The 19,098-nt window shown below is 45.9% G+C and overlaps 1 protein-coding gene across 1 annotated transcript; it reads right to left on the bottom strand.

Moving 5' to 3' along the window:
* Window positions 1–10,374: 10,374 nt before the first annotated feature.
* On the bottom strand, window positions 10,375–18,696 carry LOC118212516 (ras-related protein Rab-35-like). The gene is made up of 6 exons (XM_035390447.1): window positions 18,384–18,696; window positions 16,475–16,525; window positions 12,829–12,952; window positions 12,171–12,295; window positions 11,744–11,868; window positions 10,375–11,305 (listed from the first exon to the last, which is right to left on the bottom strand). The coding sequence occupies exons 1-6, from the start codon at window positions 18,433–18,435 to the stop codon at window positions 11,177–11,179; spliced, it is 606 nt and encodes a 201-aa protein (XP_035246338.1). The 5' UTR covers window positions 18,436–18,696; the 3' UTR covers window positions 10,375–11,176.
* Window positions 18,697–19,098: the final 402 nt, after the last annotated feature.

Here is a 19,098-nt window from a genome sequence, read left to right as displayed (position 1 = left end):
GTGTTTTTTCATTTTGATTCATTAGTTATAGAGGCTTTATCAGTTTATAAATCGGGCCGCCCACTTATGCAAATTAAGCTGCGGGCCGCTGGTTGAGAACCACTGCACAGTAGTTGGAGAAACAATGCAAAATGGCGCTGTCAAAGAGAAAAATCTGGCAGGAACATAGACAGTTTCAAGAGAGGTGGACTGTGGATTATTTTTTTGTGGAGGACGACGGCAATGCAACTTGTCTGATATGTAGGGAGAAAGTTGCCGTCCTGAAAAAATACAACCTCGAGCGGCATTACGCGACTAAGCACGCCGAGCATTATTCCAAATATCACGGCGATGAAAGAGAAAAGACGGCTTCCCAGCTCAGAAAGTTGCTAGTGTTTCAGCAAAACCTGTCTCTCAAACGGAGAAAGGAGTCCGAGGCAGCGGTTTTAGCGAGTTACGCGGTGAGTGAGATGATAGCCAAAGCCGGCAAGCCGTACAAAGACGGTGAATTTATAAAAGCTTGCATGCTGAAGGTTTCTGAGATTGTGTGTCCGGAACAGATGAGCATATTCAGCAGCATCAGTCTGTCCGCGAACACTGTAGCAGAGCGCATTGCGGAGCTTGCCGACGATATCGACCAACAGCTCGGCGAGAAAGGCAAGGCATTCAGCGCGTACTCTGTGGCACTCGCTGCAAGTGCAGATGTGGGTGTGAACGCGCCGCTAGCAATCTTTGTTAGGGGTGTCAACGATAATTTTGACATCACCGAAGAATTGTTGAGCTTGAGTACAGCGCGTGGTCGCACAACGCCAAACGACATCTTTTGTCACCTGTCCGATGTAATTGAACGCGCTGGGCTACCGTGGCACGCATTGGCAGGTATCACTACAGACGGCGTACCGGCAATGATGGAGGAGGATAACGGGTTGGTGGCACGTGTACGGCAGAAGGTGCGAGAGGAGAATGGAGAGCAACTAGTTGCATTGCACGCTCTCATCAGTCAGCAGCAGATACTGTGCAGCAAATGCATCAAGTTCGAAAATGTGATGTCAGTCGTTTTGAAATGCGTCAGTTATATTCGGTCCAGGGGTTTACAGCATCGTCAGTTCCGCGCATTTTTGGACGAAATTGAGTCAAACTACGGCGATCTGCAGCACTTCAACGAGCTGCGCTGGCTCAGTAGGGGTACCATTTTAAATAGATTTTTTGAGTTAAGAATCGTAGTGCAGAGATTCATGGAGGAGATTCATTTGTCAGTGGCTGAATTCGAAGATCCCAAATGGGTGATGGATCTTGCATTCTTGGTTGACATCACGCATGAGCTGAATATCTTAAGTCTGAAGCTGCAGGCTCCCGGTCAGACGGTAACTGCGATGTGTGACTGCGTGCGGGCGTTCACTACCAAACTGAAGTTGTGGGAGAGTCAGCTTTCTCAAAACAAGTTCGCGCATTTCCCAGCGTGCAAATCTCTCCTGGAGCAAAAGGACTCCGACGCGCAGTTCTGTGGCCCCGAATACGCCGCAGTCCTTAAACTGCTTCTCGATGAGTTTGATCGGCGCTTCGCCGACTTCAGGAGGCACAGAGACGCTTTGCAGCTGTTCGCAGACCCGTTCTCTGTGGACGTGGAAACGGCCCCAAGCCATCTGCAGATGGAACTCATTGACTTGCAGTGCAACACTGCACTAAAGAATGCTTTCAGGGAAGCGCAGGAAGATATCGCGCCCTTCCTCCGACAGATAAAACCATCCTTCCCAGAACTTTGCAAAAGCTTCCGGAGAACCATGTGCCTGTTCGGTAGTACTTACATGTACGATAAACTTTTTTCCACCCTGAATTTAAACAAGTCCAAGCAGCGGACACGGCTGACCGATTCTCACCTCTCTGCAATCCTCAAGGTTTCAACCGCCGAATCACTGAAGCCGAACATCAACAGACTTTCTGAGCTGAAACGTTGCCAGTTTTCTGGAAAACGCTAAAATATTAATAACGCTTGTAAAAATTAATTCCCATTTGTGAAAGTGTTCTTTCCCCTAAGAATCACCGTCTCTCCCCCACCACTTGGTGAATGAAATTTTTGTTAATGATGGCCGAAGACACTGAGTTTACGTTCACATAATATTATATAATTTATATCAATTATAATACAATTAAAATAGCCTTATGAAAAACACAAGGAAGTCACCACTGTGTATCAAACAGTCTATTTCAATGATAAAATCTTGCATTAAAAACAAAAACTGATGTCTGATGCAGCAGTGAATTTTTGAATATTTCTTTGGAAACAATGGTGGGAAAACCAGTATGTTGGTCTTATGGATCTTTGAGACAAGTTTGTTGTGAGAACGGACATCTACTGACATTGTTTTCAAATCTGTTGGTCAAGTGCAGACATTATGATTGTAATAATAATTGCAAATTCAACTGATGAATTCGCCACCAAACTTGCTTTTGTAATTGTTGGGTGACACCCTATAGCAAAACGGCAACTTCCATATGAATCAGCCAAGTGGTTAAGAACTCAGTAATATATGAGTAAATATAACACAATACAAAGTGTTGGCCAATTCAAGATGGCACCAACCCATGAAGCACATACATATGTTCCTAATGAGGCATTTTGTCATTGTAGGAAGATTTACATCTAAGCAAAGGAACTGTGATTTGGTTGGATTTGACTAGAACTTTAGGGCTCGAGCTTTGATCTAACTGTTAATGTGCATACCTTGATTCATAACTTCATGTCCGCTTTTTAAATTATTAGCATTTTTGTGATAAGCCATGCCCACTGTAAATTCATGAGATCATCTTTTGACATAACTACTTTACTTGGACCCCTAACAAGAAAGCTATTAAAATGTTCAAATCAATGTAGACTAATTTTACATGCAAAATAATATTAAAAAATACACACACAGGTTGAATAGTGAGCGTGAACCCTGATTCAAAATGGTAGCTAGTCGTGCTTTTTGTACTTTACGTATGAACTTCATGATAATGGAGATCCAATGCCCCCGTACGAGGACTGCACGATTAATGATCATGAGTCATAACTATCAGTAAAAAGTGTCAAATTAGCATGCCGGACCGAACAACAAATATTTCTAATTATAAATAAACAGATTTCAACATCAGAACTTGATGCAGTTTCTTACCATTTGTGCTTTTTTGTTTGTCTTCTCCCAGTCAACGCGTTAACTGCGATTGACGTCACCTTGTTCTCAGACAGGACAGTGGATTGTGCCAGCTCGTGAAATCAATAGTACCGAACACCCTCATTTGAGTACAGCGGTTTTAAGTTAAGATAAATTCTGTATAGAGCTCAGGGAAGCAACAATTTAATGTCCTCGTATGAGGGCACATGGTCTCAGGAGGGATGGTAAGACTCTCTAAAATACCCTTAATCAATCAAAAACATAGGCATCGTTAAAACTCAATTGTGAACCGTCCTTTTAATTGGTCGGAATCTTGCCTTGTCTTTCGCCATCGGGCAAAATTATCTTCCTGCTGCGTCCTGGATTTCAGAACCGCCGGTATGGGACAGCGACTGTATTGAGCACGTGACCGCAGCATGAAAACCCTCTTCAAGATGTGACATGGGGCTTGGGGAACGTTACGTAACATCTACTGATGTTAACTGTAGCCTAATTAGCAAATTGTAGGCCTACTACACGAGGTCTCATACATTTTGCTAATAATGTTAGGTAAATGTGGAGGACTGTACATTTACGAAATACTGAAATAAACAAAAGCCTCTCGAAACCAGTGATATTTAACCTGTATGTTTCTAATTAGGCCTACAGTGTCACAACTCCCAATTCAAGGCCAGATAACCATCACGATGAATGGCTATCTATACATCTATACATGATTATTGTTTTAATCATACTAAGTGAACGAATAATATGTTAATCAGTTAATTTGTTGTTTTTAATAAATCCTAAAATTACAAACAATACCATGAAGCAAAACCAGACACGTTTTCTTCCCAAATCATTTTTAGTTTTATGAACTTGTCGGGTAGCCTACACATCTGGGCTACTACTTCCAAAAAACAAACAAACAAAAAAAACAAAACAAAAACGTTGTGTACACAATGTAAATGTTAAATAAGCTTTAGACATTTCTATGTATTATTCCTCGGCGCATCCCTCGGAAAATCTATGTGCGTTCAAATCAGACCTATCCTGGTATATTTTTTCCCAGTTTGTTAGAGCGCAGAAAAGGCTGGGGTTTAGAATTACAGGGTTGCCATGGAGAATCTTGATCACAAGGTACTGGGCCGCCTACTGAAAACACCACGCTCTTAACGCTGGCAACCAGCACCGAGAGTGCAGTCTTAGTTATGTTAATGAGGTGGAGCGCGAACCGCAAGACTTCGGCGGTAAAAGGAGGGGCTCAACAATGGCCAGATCAGAGTCCGTCCAATCAGCGTGCTCACTGGGCTGTCCTTTTTGTCTGTGATGGCAGCGGATAGGAAAGTAGCTCCGGGTGGAAAATTTACCACTGTCTTAATAAAACAAAGAGCAAAACCGCAGCGTTTTCATAGAAATAGCCTAGCGATATTGAGGAAAAATATTTTTACTGGGAAAAGGTAGATACATGGGATGTTCAGATTTACCTTTTGCTAAATAAAGAGTTTTTATTTCATTATATTTATTTATTTTTTACTAATGTGTTTAAGCCATTGCTGATCAAAGCAGGCTCTGTATGAGTTTATTATTATTACGTGTTTAGCTTGTTTTTTCTCTCCAGCAGCATTAGTCAGTGGCAGGGTGTAGTTTTGAGGCTGCAGGCCCCCGAGGTTCGGAGAGAGGAAGGTAGAGCGGTCACGGCGAGGATCTGAGGCGCGGCGTTTGACCTGGGTCTGGCGGCGCACCGCGAGGAAGGGGCGGGCAGGCGGGGGCACGTCGCGGCGGGCGATGGAAGCGCCGGCGTCGGGGGCGGCGGGGCAGCGGGCGCGCCTGCGGAAGCCCAAGTTCACGCCGGACCAGATCCGGGTGCTGATGGAGTGCGTGGTGGAGCACCGGGCGGTGCTGTACGGCGAGGAGATGGGCCCGGTGTCCGTGCGCAAGCGCGTCTGGCAGGAGGTGACGCAGGCCGTCAACCGCGTCAGCCACACGCAGCGCAGCAAGAGCGAGGTGCAGAAGCGCTGGCAGGACGAGCGCCGCCGCATCCGCCACCGCGCCCACGACCTGTGGCGGGCGCTGGCCGAGACCGGCGTGCCCATGGGCCACCTCACCCCGCTGGAGGAGGCCGTCCTGTCCACCTTCGACGAGGCCGCCGTGAAGGACACTCTGGAGGCGGGGTCCGGGGTAGGGGCGGGGTTAGGGGCAGCTCCGCCCCCTCAAGCTGCCCTCCCCCAGCAGCCCCTGCTGGAGGACCTGCGTGCGTCCCAGCAGCCCAGCCCCACCCCCAGCCAGCTCACCTCCATACCAGTGGTCTGTCTGCAGGACATCAAGCTGGGTGAGTCACTCCCCTCCTCACCAGGGAACATCACAGCATGATATCACCTACCTACTGCATAGCCACACCCACCCACCCACAGCACACACACTCACCTACTGCATGGCCACACCTACCTACAGCACACAAACATCTACTGCATGATCACACCTACCCACAGCACACACACACATTTACTGCATGATCACACCTACCCACAGCAAACACACATCTACTGCATGACCACACCTACCTACAGCAAACACACATCTACTGCATGATCACACTTACCCACAGCACACACACTCACCTACTGCATGATCACACCTACCTACAGCACACAAACATCTACTGCATGATCACACCTACCCACAGCACACACACATCTACTGCATGATCACACCTACCCACAGCAAACACACATCTACTGCATGATCACACCTACCTACTGCACACACGCACACCTACCTACAGCACACACACATCTACTGCATGATCACACCTACCTACAGCAAACACACATCTACTGCATGACCACACCTACCTACAGCAAACACACATCTACTGCATGATCACACCTACCTACAGCAAACACACATCTACTGCATGACCACACCTACCTACAGCAAACACACATCTACTGCATGATCACACTTACCCACAGCAAACACACATCTACTGCATGATCACACCTACCTACAGCACACACACACATTTACTGCATGACCACACCTACCTACTGCACACACGCACACCTACCTACAGCACACAAACATCTACAGCCTGACCACACCTACCCACAGCAAACACACATCTACTGCATGACCACACTTACATACAGCATTACCAAACACATCTACCATGTGTAGTAACTATATATCCCATCTAAATGTCAGCTAACTCTTTATTGCCTGTCCTCAATTTCCAAAAAACAAAAACAGTAATGCTTTAAAAAAAAAGTCTACATATCACAAATGCTACTTTTATTTTTGGTCATAAAAAGTGTGTGATTAACCGCAGGTGTGTTAATGCATGTGGTTTTCCTGCTTTGTTATTGGAGCCAGTGACCGGGGTGTAAATGACTGAAGTTGGTAAATCAGATGTTACGTGCCTCGTCCCTCAGAGCCTGTCGAGACAGTGAGCCCAGCAGGGGGCGGTAGCGGGCCTCAGGACTGGAAATTTGAGTGGACGGTGGAAGAGGCGTCGGTGGCGTCCCCGCAGGCTAACTCCGCCCCCACGGCCCCCAAAGCGCCACAGCCGACCCCCCCGCAGTCCCCGCCCGAGACCGCGGCGCTCCGTGCCTCCCCGGCCAATCGGACGGGAGCCTGCGTGACCTGGCCGCGCGGGACGAGGCTCGGACCCTGGCGGCAGCAGCAGCGGCGGCGGGCTCCGGACGTGCCCGGCTGCGCAGGCCTGACTGCCTGTCTGCGCAGGGTGGCGTCCGGCACGGCGGGGCTGCGGCGGGAGCTGCGCGCGCTCTCCGACAGCGTGCTGACGCTCCGCGGCGAGCTCCGCGCCCTCGCGGGGGCCGTGTCCGCCGTCGCCGGCGTCCTGCAGGGTCGCCACGGCCACCAGAGCACCGAGCGCCGTCCCGCCGGCGACTCCGGCCAGGCTGCTGTCGATAGCAGTACACCGCCCTGATGGAGACGTTGCTAACGGCAACACAGGAAGTGCTCGGAACAGAAAGAAAGGAACAGGCACCAACCGGCGACAGCAAAGAGTTTCTAAATCGCCTACCGTTCCCCAGGAAGGCGATACCTCCTCCTTATTGGGCGAGCTCCCTGCAGCGTTTGGTGACTTATTCAGCATTTCTTTTACAAATTACAGCTCTCTTCCATTTGCCTTCATGCACATTAAAACAAATTAGTGAAGGATTTCTGTAACTGCTGACTTAAAAAGCAGTTCAGCTTTTCATTTGCCAAATAATTTGACTGTAATTTGCATTGTCAATGCTTTTCATGCTAATGGTAACATAGTTACTGCGTCAGCCAATGGGAGATGGAGATAAAGGAGAGAGAATCGCGACAGTGTCGTGCTAGCCAATCAGATTTTGGCTTGTGCTGGAAGCTTAGACAGTTTTCACCTTGTTCTAAAAAACAAACAAAATGTGCCTTTTATGTTTGTTTTTTAGAAGTCCTGCTGGCTGCCAGAAGAGCTGCATCACTGCAGACACCTACCGCTAACAGCACACATGGGAGTAAAGTCCACCTCAATTTAGGCATTTCAGGAAATTAAAACTCAATTAAAATATTAAAAAATTTAAATCCTCTTAATTATTTTAAAAACTTGGAATTGAATTACAATGAATTTCCTGAATTTAATTTGGCAGCCCTAGAAGAAAAGATGATTTCAAAGGGTCGTTCTTTAGAATCTACTCAGTGACCCTTGTAAAATTTAAGGGATGAGGATACTTTAGGTCCTGGTCATGCAGTGGGATTAGTAAAGGATTTTGGCTCAGCAGTCTGCTTAAGGTTACCAACCACAAACTGTATTGTGACGACTTGCACCCTTCAGGGTTTCGCATTCAGGCAGCATAAACAAACTGAGCGGTCTTAAAGAAAATAAATGAGAAATAAGCGATGCACAATGCCGAGGATGTTGTTCTTTGAGAGTGAACTGCATGCCAGCGGCAGGAATCATTTGCATCTTGAGGCTGCATGAGATTCAAAACGTAAACTGGAGGGAGAAATAATACCTTTTTTAATGCATTAGCAGACCAGGTAAGTAGCTTACTTCGCTGTGCCAACACATTACAAGACCAGCTAGGTAGCCTATTTAGCTATTCTAATGCATTACCAGACCTGGTAGGTAGCCTATTTAGCTGTGCTAATACATTACCAGACCAGGCTAGCGTCCCTCACCCGTGTCCTGGGTGTTCACATCCCATCCACATTCACCTCCAGAGAACCTCAGAATCAAATGTTAATTATTTGAAAATATTTATTACAGTAGCCATTTCCCCCCCCTTAAGTTTGCAAGCAGAATTACACCCTAGTGGTCACCACATTTTGGGATATAAAGACGACACATTAACCCCGCGTCACCCTTGAGTAAGTAAATCAGCTGCGTCCGATGAATCAGAGAGCGATTTTTCAACCGTATTTGAGCATTGCCTCGTTTGCATGGACCGAAGGTCTCTTCTCCCTTCCACAGCACACTGAAATCCACCAGTACAGATTTGACCCCATTTTGTGACGCGTCACCGTTCATAGTCACCGATTCGGTTAAAAACATCACTGCCCCCAGTCACCTCAGTGAACAAAAAATACCTTCAGTCAGCCTCAACACTGGAGTAAGCGAGCGGTGCTACATGGTGGATTTAGTGCGTGGGAGAGAAGCCAGTCACTGAGCCCTCACTTTGGCTCAATTAGCAGTTTGGTGGCCGTTTGTGAGTGGGGGTGGGGGTGGGATGACACTACATTTGCAATGTAAAGCAAAACCACCAATGAAAACTAAAGGCCCCCCCCCCCCATGCAAACACATCCAGACATAACTGCATGTTTGCGGAAAATTCCTCTCTGTATGCGTCCTTTAAATTTACACAAATGTACAAAAATATCAGTGTATGCGTACAAATACGTATATTAATACGACAACCGAGGCTTTATGGAGCGATTTCACCAGACACTTAACCTATGGCACGACACTTTTTTTGGCAGGAACTGGTAGGACATTTCCCCACCTGGTTCCTATATTATATAAAATGGTTCCTGATTATATAAAATAATATTCTTTTAATATCGACTGCTTTAAGTAGTACATTTCAGTGCCAACCAATTAGTGGTTTCACCTTCTAAAAACCTGCACACATCAAAATGGTTCCCCTCCTCTATCAGATCAGTGTGCTTTTTCACCAGGGCGATAGGTGCAGTCTGAAGCTGTAGCTTGCGTCAGCTTGTTGGATCAAATAGGCAGTTAGGCAAATGACATAATTAAGCACTGCAGTTGGCGTGAAGCCTTGTGAAACAGACGCTCGCTGTGCGTCCGACGCAGACGCACACAGACTGACAGACACACGTCCTTCTCCTTCCCGTACAGCCCTCTCTCAGTCTCACGGAGCATGCACATCACACACCAGCTGACCCACTCAACCCTTTAAGGTGCAAGATCACAACTATGCGATTAGAATGTTCTTACCTGAACATTCTAATGCTGATGTCACAATTACTGCTGGTAAATGAAAGCAATGGAGTTCTAGAACACTGACTTAAAATTTTGGGGGGGAAAAAAAAACATTCCAAAATAAACCTACTCTTCAAAGGGTTAAAACGCACAATTGTACCCTGAGCTCAGAGAGGCGGGGCATGGATGTGGGCGAGGCCCAGGGTTTAGTCGACCCGCCCACGGGGTGGCACACAGGCCAACGGAATCAAGCTTCAGGACACACGCCCTGCTTTTATGTGTGTTTTTATTTTGCTTGAGTACGCAACTCTATATATTCTCAATAATCTTTTCAGTCGCCAAACAGCATCCCACATACCCACCCACCCACCCCCCACACACACACACACACACCTGAGGGTAAACTATGATTAAAATTACGATGCTACCCGAACCTTTCTGGTAAAGCCCAATAAGCCGTGTAGCACACTCCAAGCCAGATGTGAGGAGGAGGAGGGCAGTCTCGTCCCCTGTGCATGTCAGAGGGTCATGACCCTGAGACCATGGCAGGGGGGCGGAGTCTAAACACAGAGCACGTGGGGTTTATTTATATCGGATGGCACGCTGAGCAAGAGGGCCGGGGCGTCCCGTCTGGCCCCAGGGTAGAACTGAGGAGAACGCAGAACCCAAAAATGTGAACCAGGGTGAAAACCAACGCAATGACGACCCAACACAACTGATATATGGGGGGGGGGATGATGAGACATGCACACAGAATTCCACATATCATTTTTCAGTTATTTAACCACCATTAATCACCGTACAGTGTTAGTACAAAAATAATGCTAGTTCTTTTTTTTTTTTTTAAAAACCCTTTTTCTCCCATCCTTTCCTCCACGTGCGACCGGTGGAACCGGCGAGCTCCGTTTCCGTGCCGACGGGACCGGCGAGCGCCGTTTCCACGGCAACGGGAACAGCAAACCCCCCAGATTCCGGCGCTGGCTGCGCTGGATGCGATGTACAGGCGATGACGGTACACTGACGATAAAACGCGCGGCAGTTCTTACCCGCTGGAGTCCTTGTGGGATCGACAGGTAAGACATGGAGCCGGCCACCTGGCCACATCGACAGACTCACTGGCTAAAATTCTCAATTCATCTTTTTTTTTTTTTGTTTTGTATTATAATCAACAATCGTTCGGATTGAATAAAAAAAAGCAAAAGTTCATGATCTGAAGGATGTCGGTGTGCTCCCCCCGCAACAACAAAAAAACTGGAAAAAGGGGCGTCCATATTCACCCGACTCATCAATGTCCAGAGTCACGTGGAATGAGATGGAGTCTTCAAAGATTGAAAATATATATATATTTATATATTTCTATGAATCTGAGCTTTATGCTGGCAGTCAGGGTCCTGATCCCTTCCGTCACAGAAAAGGACCAGCCTACCGAACAAATAAAACTCCTCCCACATCCGATAAAATCTGCACATGTCCGAAACAGACCTCACTCCACCGTTTCTGCATGACGCTTTTATGAGTTTCCCCGAGTCAGCTGGAGTCCCGTTGTGCACGTTTCGCGGTCGTTTTCGATTGGTTCAGTCGGCGCCCCCCCGCCCGCGGTCCATGCGACGTTCGTCTGCGGCGCGTTCGTTCGCTAGCAGCACTTCTTCTTTCGTTTGCTGTTCTTGTTCAGCTTAACCACGTCGCCCTGATGCTGCTGCTGCTGTTTGGCCACCACCTCCTTCCGCAACTTCAGGACCAGCTCCGTGATACAGTTAAACATCTGCAGGACAGGCAGGCAGGCACGCACACACACACACACGTGCACAAGACAGGCACGCATGCACGCACACGCACGCAAACAGATGCACAAGACAGGCACGCACGCAAAGAAAGCTACCGTTATTGTTTTTTTCATGTGAACTGCAGAGCTAGTAGAGCAATATATGTGCAACCATTCAGCAGGTCTGTGTGAGATTAAAAACTCAAGATACCCTATCTAAGTTCTAGGCAAGCGATGCACTAAAATGTTTTTTAAATCAGCAGTTATGAAGTATGATTAGCAGAGACAGCCAAAGTTCCCGTATAAAAGCTTAAAATTTCGTCGCCCCATTCCATCACTCCCCCGAGCCCAACATCCCCCCCTTCATCCTGCCTCTGGCCCCTCCCACCCTAGGCTCCTCCCCTAAGACCCAGGCCCTCATCCCCAGGCCAAACCCACATCCTCCACGTTGATGTTCTCCTTGGCGCTGGTCTCGAACAGGCTGATTCCCATCTGCTCGGCGAACTTCTGCGCGTCGTTGGTCTCCACCACTTTCGAACCCGGGTCGTCGTTCTTGTTCCCCACTGAGGGGGCACACGAGAAGGTCACTTTTTTCACTCTAACATCCAACGCACCAGATCAGGACAGAACAGAGTAAAAGCAGAATGCCATGGAACGTAAGTGGCTTCATGCTCCAAATCAAAAAGAAAGTCTTGAGTTCATAAACTAAATGGACAGCGACAGACATGCAATATTGAGCACGTACACTGTTCATCTGCTACATAAGCAACACATCAGGTCACGTGACACAGCTCGCGCATGGGAAAGAGGGAAACGCACAACTGAAACTCGACCAGGAACCCGACCAAGAAGTCACGAGCCTCACCTAATATTCGGCACACGTCGTCGCAGTTCTGGTTGATCTCGTGGAGCCAGCGCTTCACGTTAACGAAGGACTCCGCGCTGGTGACATCATACACCACGATCACACCGTGAGTGCCTCGGTAATACCTGGAGAGGGAGGCACAGCACAACCAATCACAATCAACCCGCATTCCGCAGGTCAAACCCCCCCCAACCAATCAATCAGCCTTCAGCCAGTCAAAAGCCCAAACTAATCGCAGTCAGCATGCAATCAATTTGTGTGCGCATGTGTGTAGGTCCAAAACATGTCTTTTGATAACCTTCTAGCATTTTAACCTAGCATTTTGCCTACTAACAACTTAAACTCAAACTCCCATAAGCAGGTGCCCAGTCGCCATGACAGCGTGGCTGATCAGACCTCACAAAGTCAGTGAAATTTCTTCTGCATGCTGGTGACTGAATACAGGTAGACAGCATTAACATTTCTACTGTGATCTCTCAAGAAAACTAAATAACCCTGAAGTAACAGTGACAACTTAAAGACACGAATATGGTACCCTCTGCTGAAGCTCATGTGGAAGTGATGGTGCAGAATCACTCCTCTGTGTGTGTGTGTGCGTGTGTGCAGGGAGCGTCACGTGTGTACACACGCACATATGATGCTCCCTGCAAGTACTCACGTTGAGGTGATGGTGCGGAATCTCTCCTGTCCGGCCGTGTCCCAAATCTGCAGCTTCACTTTCTCCCCGTTAATCTCAACGGTCCGGATCTTGAAGTCAACCCCAATCGTGGTGATGTAGCTACCTGTGGACCGACAGACACACACACAGACGCACACACAGACACACACTGAATGGCCAAGCTGACACCACACCTTATAAAAGCAGCTCATGTTCTAGTTCAATCTAATGGAATTTGCAGGAGTCATAATTCTGAATTCAGCCTTCAAGAACAAATCACTCAAACTTGTGGAACAGGTGAGCAGCACCCCACCTGACCCTACCAGGGAACCTGCTCCAAGCGGGTAAGAAATATCAGATGTCTGCATGTGTGGTTAAAAGATTTTCAAATAAATAAAATTAATAAATAAATTAAAGCCGCAAGCGGCGTTGGGAGGGGTCCAAGCATTGGCACTATCGCACCCCCTATGGAGCGATTTTTAACCCTCCTATTATGTTCAAATTAACTAACAACTTCTATGTTTGGGGTCAATTTGACCCCAGCAATATAAACCTTCAGAAAATAATTGTAACTGAAAGTGTTACCAAAGTTTCTCTCTCAGCTACTTCAGGCCTTTCTAGTGACCATCTTAATACCCCAGTAAATAAAACAAGACTCCCCCCATCCTCCCCTTATACATCAAGTATTGATTTTATATGACTATTGCAAAATATGCAAATGACTGTACAATCTCATTCATTGACCTAAAATGGAAAACAAAGTATGTTTTGGTGTTTGCAGGGCTTTATGTTGGTATTAAGTGCTCATTAAAAAAGAAAAATAACATTTGGAAAGAAACACACCTTTTATTATCAAGCATAGTAACATTTTATGTTCGGGGTCAATTTGACCGCAGGAAAAAATATTTAAAATGTCAAACATTTCAAATGTTTAGGTTCAGAAAACACTTCAGAACATCAATAAGTAACATATGACAGTTATTCAATAATGATTAAACACCAATAAAAAGTAAATTAATCACCAGAATTGAGTTCAGATAAAAAATGAACATAACCACTCAACTAGGTACCCGTGGGTATCAATTCTTCATTCAGACGAGATAGGTGCAAGTTTGTCACGCTCCTGTCGACCCTGCCTTGTTTCCCTGTCATCAAAGCGTATAATGTGGGAGAAAACATGAAATGTCTCCAGAGACATTGTGGCTGGAAAAATTGCCCTACCAGTGTCAGCATTCCAAAGGTTTGCTGTTGCTTCACCTTATGACTTGTACACTCCTGCCAAAATAAGCAACCCAATATAGGATTGCTAGTGGGTCACATCCAGCTCTTTCCAATTGTCACCATACACATGCCTCCCCTCTAAGTTTGTCATCTCAAGAATATCCTTCTGCATTTATGGTGTTATGAAGAGTTCAAATGCAGACTTTATGTCTTGTACATGACTGCTAGCATATCTGGTGGGGCCTGGAACCATTTTGATGATATTAGCAGCACTAAGTCTACCCTGCCTTTCAACTGGGGATCCGAACCATAGTAGTTCTCCATTTTTGGAAGTAAACATGTCAGTTCTTGGTGGCTGAGAGATGACAGGGGTGTTTCTTGGTGGTTGAGAGGCCACAGGAAGGTTTCTTGGTGGTTGAGAGATGACAGGAGGATCTTTTGGTGGTTGAGAGATGAGAGGACGGTTTATTGGGGGTTGAGAACAAAAGGAGGGTCAGAATGTGGTATCACAAAGGCTTCATTCTCATCATCAGAGGAGGATGCCACATAGTCAGGGTCCTCCTCAACATTATCCTCTGGTCTCAGACATATCCTCATCTAAATCACTTTCACCCTCCAAGATCTGTGACAGAACCTCAGTAGCAGAAAATATACACCTCTGTCTGGTGGTCACTGTCAAAATCTTTAGTTGAGGCACAAATGCAAAGAGAAATGGTTTAGAGGGCTGTGTGTGCAGCCCATATTATAAGTTTGCCCCCGCCTCCATGTTGCGAGAATGATCAGAGATCTCGAGGGAACTATGTTTTCTCCTCACAAACAAGCATGCTCTCTCTCTCTCTCTCCCTCTCGCTCGCTCGCTCCCTCCGTCTCTCTCTCTCTCTCTCACACACACCCACAAATTCATGTGAAAGTGCCCTCAGCCAACACAACAAAAACAAGATCAAAATGATGGTTTTATATATCAATAGAGACCCCAACAACACCGATGCGTACAACATGTGTAAAGGACACTGAAAATAATTTTTTCTGTTAATTTCATGTTTGCCATGTTTTCCCCATAAAGTTAGGAAAAGTCATGAAATATCTAGCTGAAAAGAATATGGAAACCATATTTTTAGAGACAGTAAACATTGAATGGGGTCAATTTGACCCCAAACATAATAGGAGGGTTAAATGGTTTTGTCCTCATGATCATATACCTTCACCCAACATATCTACTGCATCGCCATGGATGTCTCCTAGCCGCTAGGCGTAAAGGCCTTTACTATGTCGTAACACTAAAGCCTGTTTTATACTTCTGCATAGTACACGTAAAAATGGGTCTGTGTAGGGGTTGTGTGCAATGTGCAGCATGTGCGGTTGCAGACCACGGCCGCGTTGAAGACGCAGACCTCCTCAAGTAATTAAAAGCGTGTAGTTAGTAACCAGTGCCAAAGAGTAACTGACACTGGTTACTAACTACGTGCTTTTAATTAGTACCATTCCAAGTGCAGGGAACAACTGCATAGTTCAACTTGGACCCTGTAGGTTAAACTGATTAACACTAACACAAACAAGAACAGCAACAATGCAGTCTATGCAAAAATACAAGCAATAGTCAAGACGAGTGCATTAACTAAGTTACCTTACAGCTACCTAGTTACAACCCTAAGCTTACGTCAATTTAGAGATTAAATTGAGAATACGATTTCTCTCACCATAATGACGGATTTAAAGACTAAACAAACTCACCAGATACTGTCTTCAAATGGATCCATGCCAAAGAAAAGTAATTATTCATCCTCTCAAAAAGCTTCTTTTAACAAACTTTTAGTAGCCTAGCATGCACTCTGGCTGGCACTGTCTTCCATTGCTTCCCCGACGTTCAGACCCTCCCCTCACTGATAAAAACTAGACCCTACGGTGTCGGATTACTTGCGTCGCCATGGATGTCTTCTAGCCGCTTACCGTAAAGGAGTTTACTAGTGTCGTAACACTTTAGATTTGGAGCTACAGCTCTTCCGCACCCCAACTAATAAAAAAGTCCAAATGGCGGGCAAACAATATGGGGACATAGGTGGTCCCAATAGCAAAGTTGTAGAGAACATTCAGATGCATCGTTCGATGAAGTTTTGTGTTGATCTGACTTATGGTGTGGGAGTTATGACCTTTTAAACATGACCCTTTGTTATAGCGCCACCATCTGGCCGACATAGGTGATTTGTAGTGCCTGAGTAGCGGGGGGCCATAGGAACCCACCTACCAAATTTGGTTGGTCTACAACTTATGGTTGCTGAGCCTCAGACACTGTTAGCGGAGAAAGTTTCCACGCCTCAACTAAAAAGTCAAAATGGCAGGCAAACAATATGGCGGACATAGGTGGTCCCAATACAATAGGGTTCCACCAGCTTCGCTGCTTGGACCCCTAATAAAAGAGAAATCCTACCTGAAAATGTGTTGTCTGCAAAGCGCAGTAGCAAACTACTTTTTCCAACACCTAGGAAAGAGAGAGAGAGAGGGAAAGAAAGATAATGGGGGAAAGAGAGAAAATGGTAGAATGTGAGAGGGAGAGGAAGAGAGTCATTAAATTACTGAAAACAATGCAAACAAATCTGCAGATCTTGCAGGAGAATTTCAATTTGCAGGAGTCGTACTGTCTGATCTGGGGCCCGGCAGTAACTGCAAATTACATAAATAAAACTGTGACTTTCCAGAAAAGGTCCAACCCTCAAGAAATCAGACTTGAGGTGACAACAAACGCACAACATAACTACACATTTCTCTTGACTCTCCTCTGCACAGCTAGTCTCTGTGCTAACTCTCCTCTCTATAGCGAATATATCTCATCTCATTACATCTGGTCTCTATGTAAGGACCTTTATACCTCTAGCCTCCACACACTCTCCTTTGTACAGAATCCCTAATCACTCCTTACAGCTAGTCTCTGTACAGTCTGTTGTGCGGGTTGTTAAGTTAATGACAGGCAAGTTCATTTAGAAAACTACTGGTAAACACAGTCTATTGGATTTCTTTTCAAATGCCTACAACCACCCACAGATCTCAAGCAGACGAGATGTAGTCGACAGCAATGTAACACGTTAAGAATAACGACACTTTACTCCAGTGAGGTCGGGGAAGTTAAAAACACTATTAAACTGGGAAGGTCTCCACAGGGCCAAAGAGTTTCTAGAGCCCTCCAGTTAAGTGAGTTGACCGTAAATAAGTAAAAGTTACCCGAGATACAGGGCGATTTGTCCCATCGAAACACAGACGAGGCGGAACTGACTGGTAGCTCGGTCATTAAGTTGTAACTACAGACCACAAGAACACATACAAACAATCCTGAAACTAAACTGAACTTTGGGGAAACAATCAGACATCGCTCTGGTAAATCCCTATAATAAAGCCACAACCATAAAACAACAAAGAAACCGAAACAACGGCTTTATGGCTCTTGATTCGTTTCTGAGAAGTGCTGTAACTTCTTGTATCGGTTTGAAGAACGATGCTTTCTCTAGCCAAATTAGCAAATTACATTAACAGCAGATTACATCCACATAGCCACCACAGCTAACTAAATTAACTTCACTTCAAACTCATGTAACGTCGACAAACTAGCCAGCTAACTTAGCTAGCTAGGTCTGCCTGTTGCTTATTATCTCGTAAAACCAGGTAACTGCTCATTTTGTGTCCTCGCTAGCTATGACAGCTCATGATACCAAAATACTCTGGCTGCCGTCTTTTAAACAAAAATCCTCAAAAACTCTAGCGCTCAGATTAAATTAGCTAAATTACTGAAGTCGAGGAGCCATTTAGCTAGCTAAACAAAAACCCCAATGTTGTTGGGGTGATTGCTAGCGGGCGTGCTTGGGATTCCGATTAGGTAGCGGCTAGCACGGATAGCAAGGCTAGCCATCCATCTATCTTCCATTTGATGGATAAATACTCAAACTATGAATGTAACGTTAAAGAAGATAACTTGATTTGGTATCTGGTTACTGTCGCACTAGGACAAGATTGTGGGCTTGTACCAACCGAAAATTGACTGTTGCGTAGTGTACATCATGTTGCTAACGCTACATCAACTTTTCATACCCGGCGGGGAAACTGTACGCACGGCCTGGCTTTAAAGTAGTTTGTAGTGACCTGCCCAAGCCATACGCCCTAGTGATGGTACACGCAGCCTAGATTCCTCGTTTATCGCTGGCTTATTTATCATGTATTGGTTCCCCAGCTAGCAAACGAAATTAATCCAAATCACAAATATTGCAGTTCCAGCGCGCCAACTGACCCTTTTATTCACGACAAAACGGACGAGGCCCGTTTCCCGTCACACATCCTCGGTCTTTCCTTACCACTGTCGCCGATGATAAGAAGCTTGAAGAGGTAATCGTAGTCCCTGGCCATGCCGGCAGCTGGTAGCTACTCCTCGCCTTTTCCGTGTGTTGCTCTCCCCTCCTTCTGTGATCACTGTCCCAACAGCTGGCCCGGACTATGCCACCCTCCTCCCGGTAAGAGAAAGCCGTCTTACTCCTGGAGTCCGATTGCTTCCCCCGAACCGAAAGGCTTTTTCTTCGGGATTAGGCAGCCTGGCATACCCAACTACACAGCCTCGTTCACTGAAGTTCAGACACCCAACCCTCCACTACGTTGTAACCTGTATCCCAGTGCGCAGCCGCAACGAAACGCACATTGCAATGACACTTCATTCTTATCACCACAGATGGCGGTATATATTAAGACAATTGTATGTGGTATAGTAACGTTTGTGTTCAAACCTATTTTTATACGGTCTATAGTTCAAACTACATCCTAAAAAAGACGGCACCAGTCTAAATTTTATTCATGCTTCTTCTTCTTCTTCTTCTTCTGCTTCCCTTTTAATTGTAATGAAATACACGTTAAACTCATTGATCATATACAACACGCACTTAAAAGTTGTTCATCAAGATAATAAATATGATCCCCAAGTCCTGGGTTTCTTGTTCAGGTGACAGATGAAAACCTCCACCATTTAATTAGAACACTGGACAGTGACTGGTCTTTAAACTAATCAGCGGTGTGAATGTG

This window comes from Anguilla anguilla, chromosome 14, assembly GCF_013347855.1.
Source record: "Anguilla anguilla isolate fAngAng1 chromosome 14, fAngAng1.pri, whole genome shotgun sequence".
NCBI classification, from domain to species: domain Eukaryota; kingdom Metazoa; phylum Chordata; class Actinopteri; order Anguilliformes; family Anguillidae; genus Anguilla; species Anguilla anguilla.
This window is presented reverse-complemented; position numbering and strand designations above follow the sequence as displayed.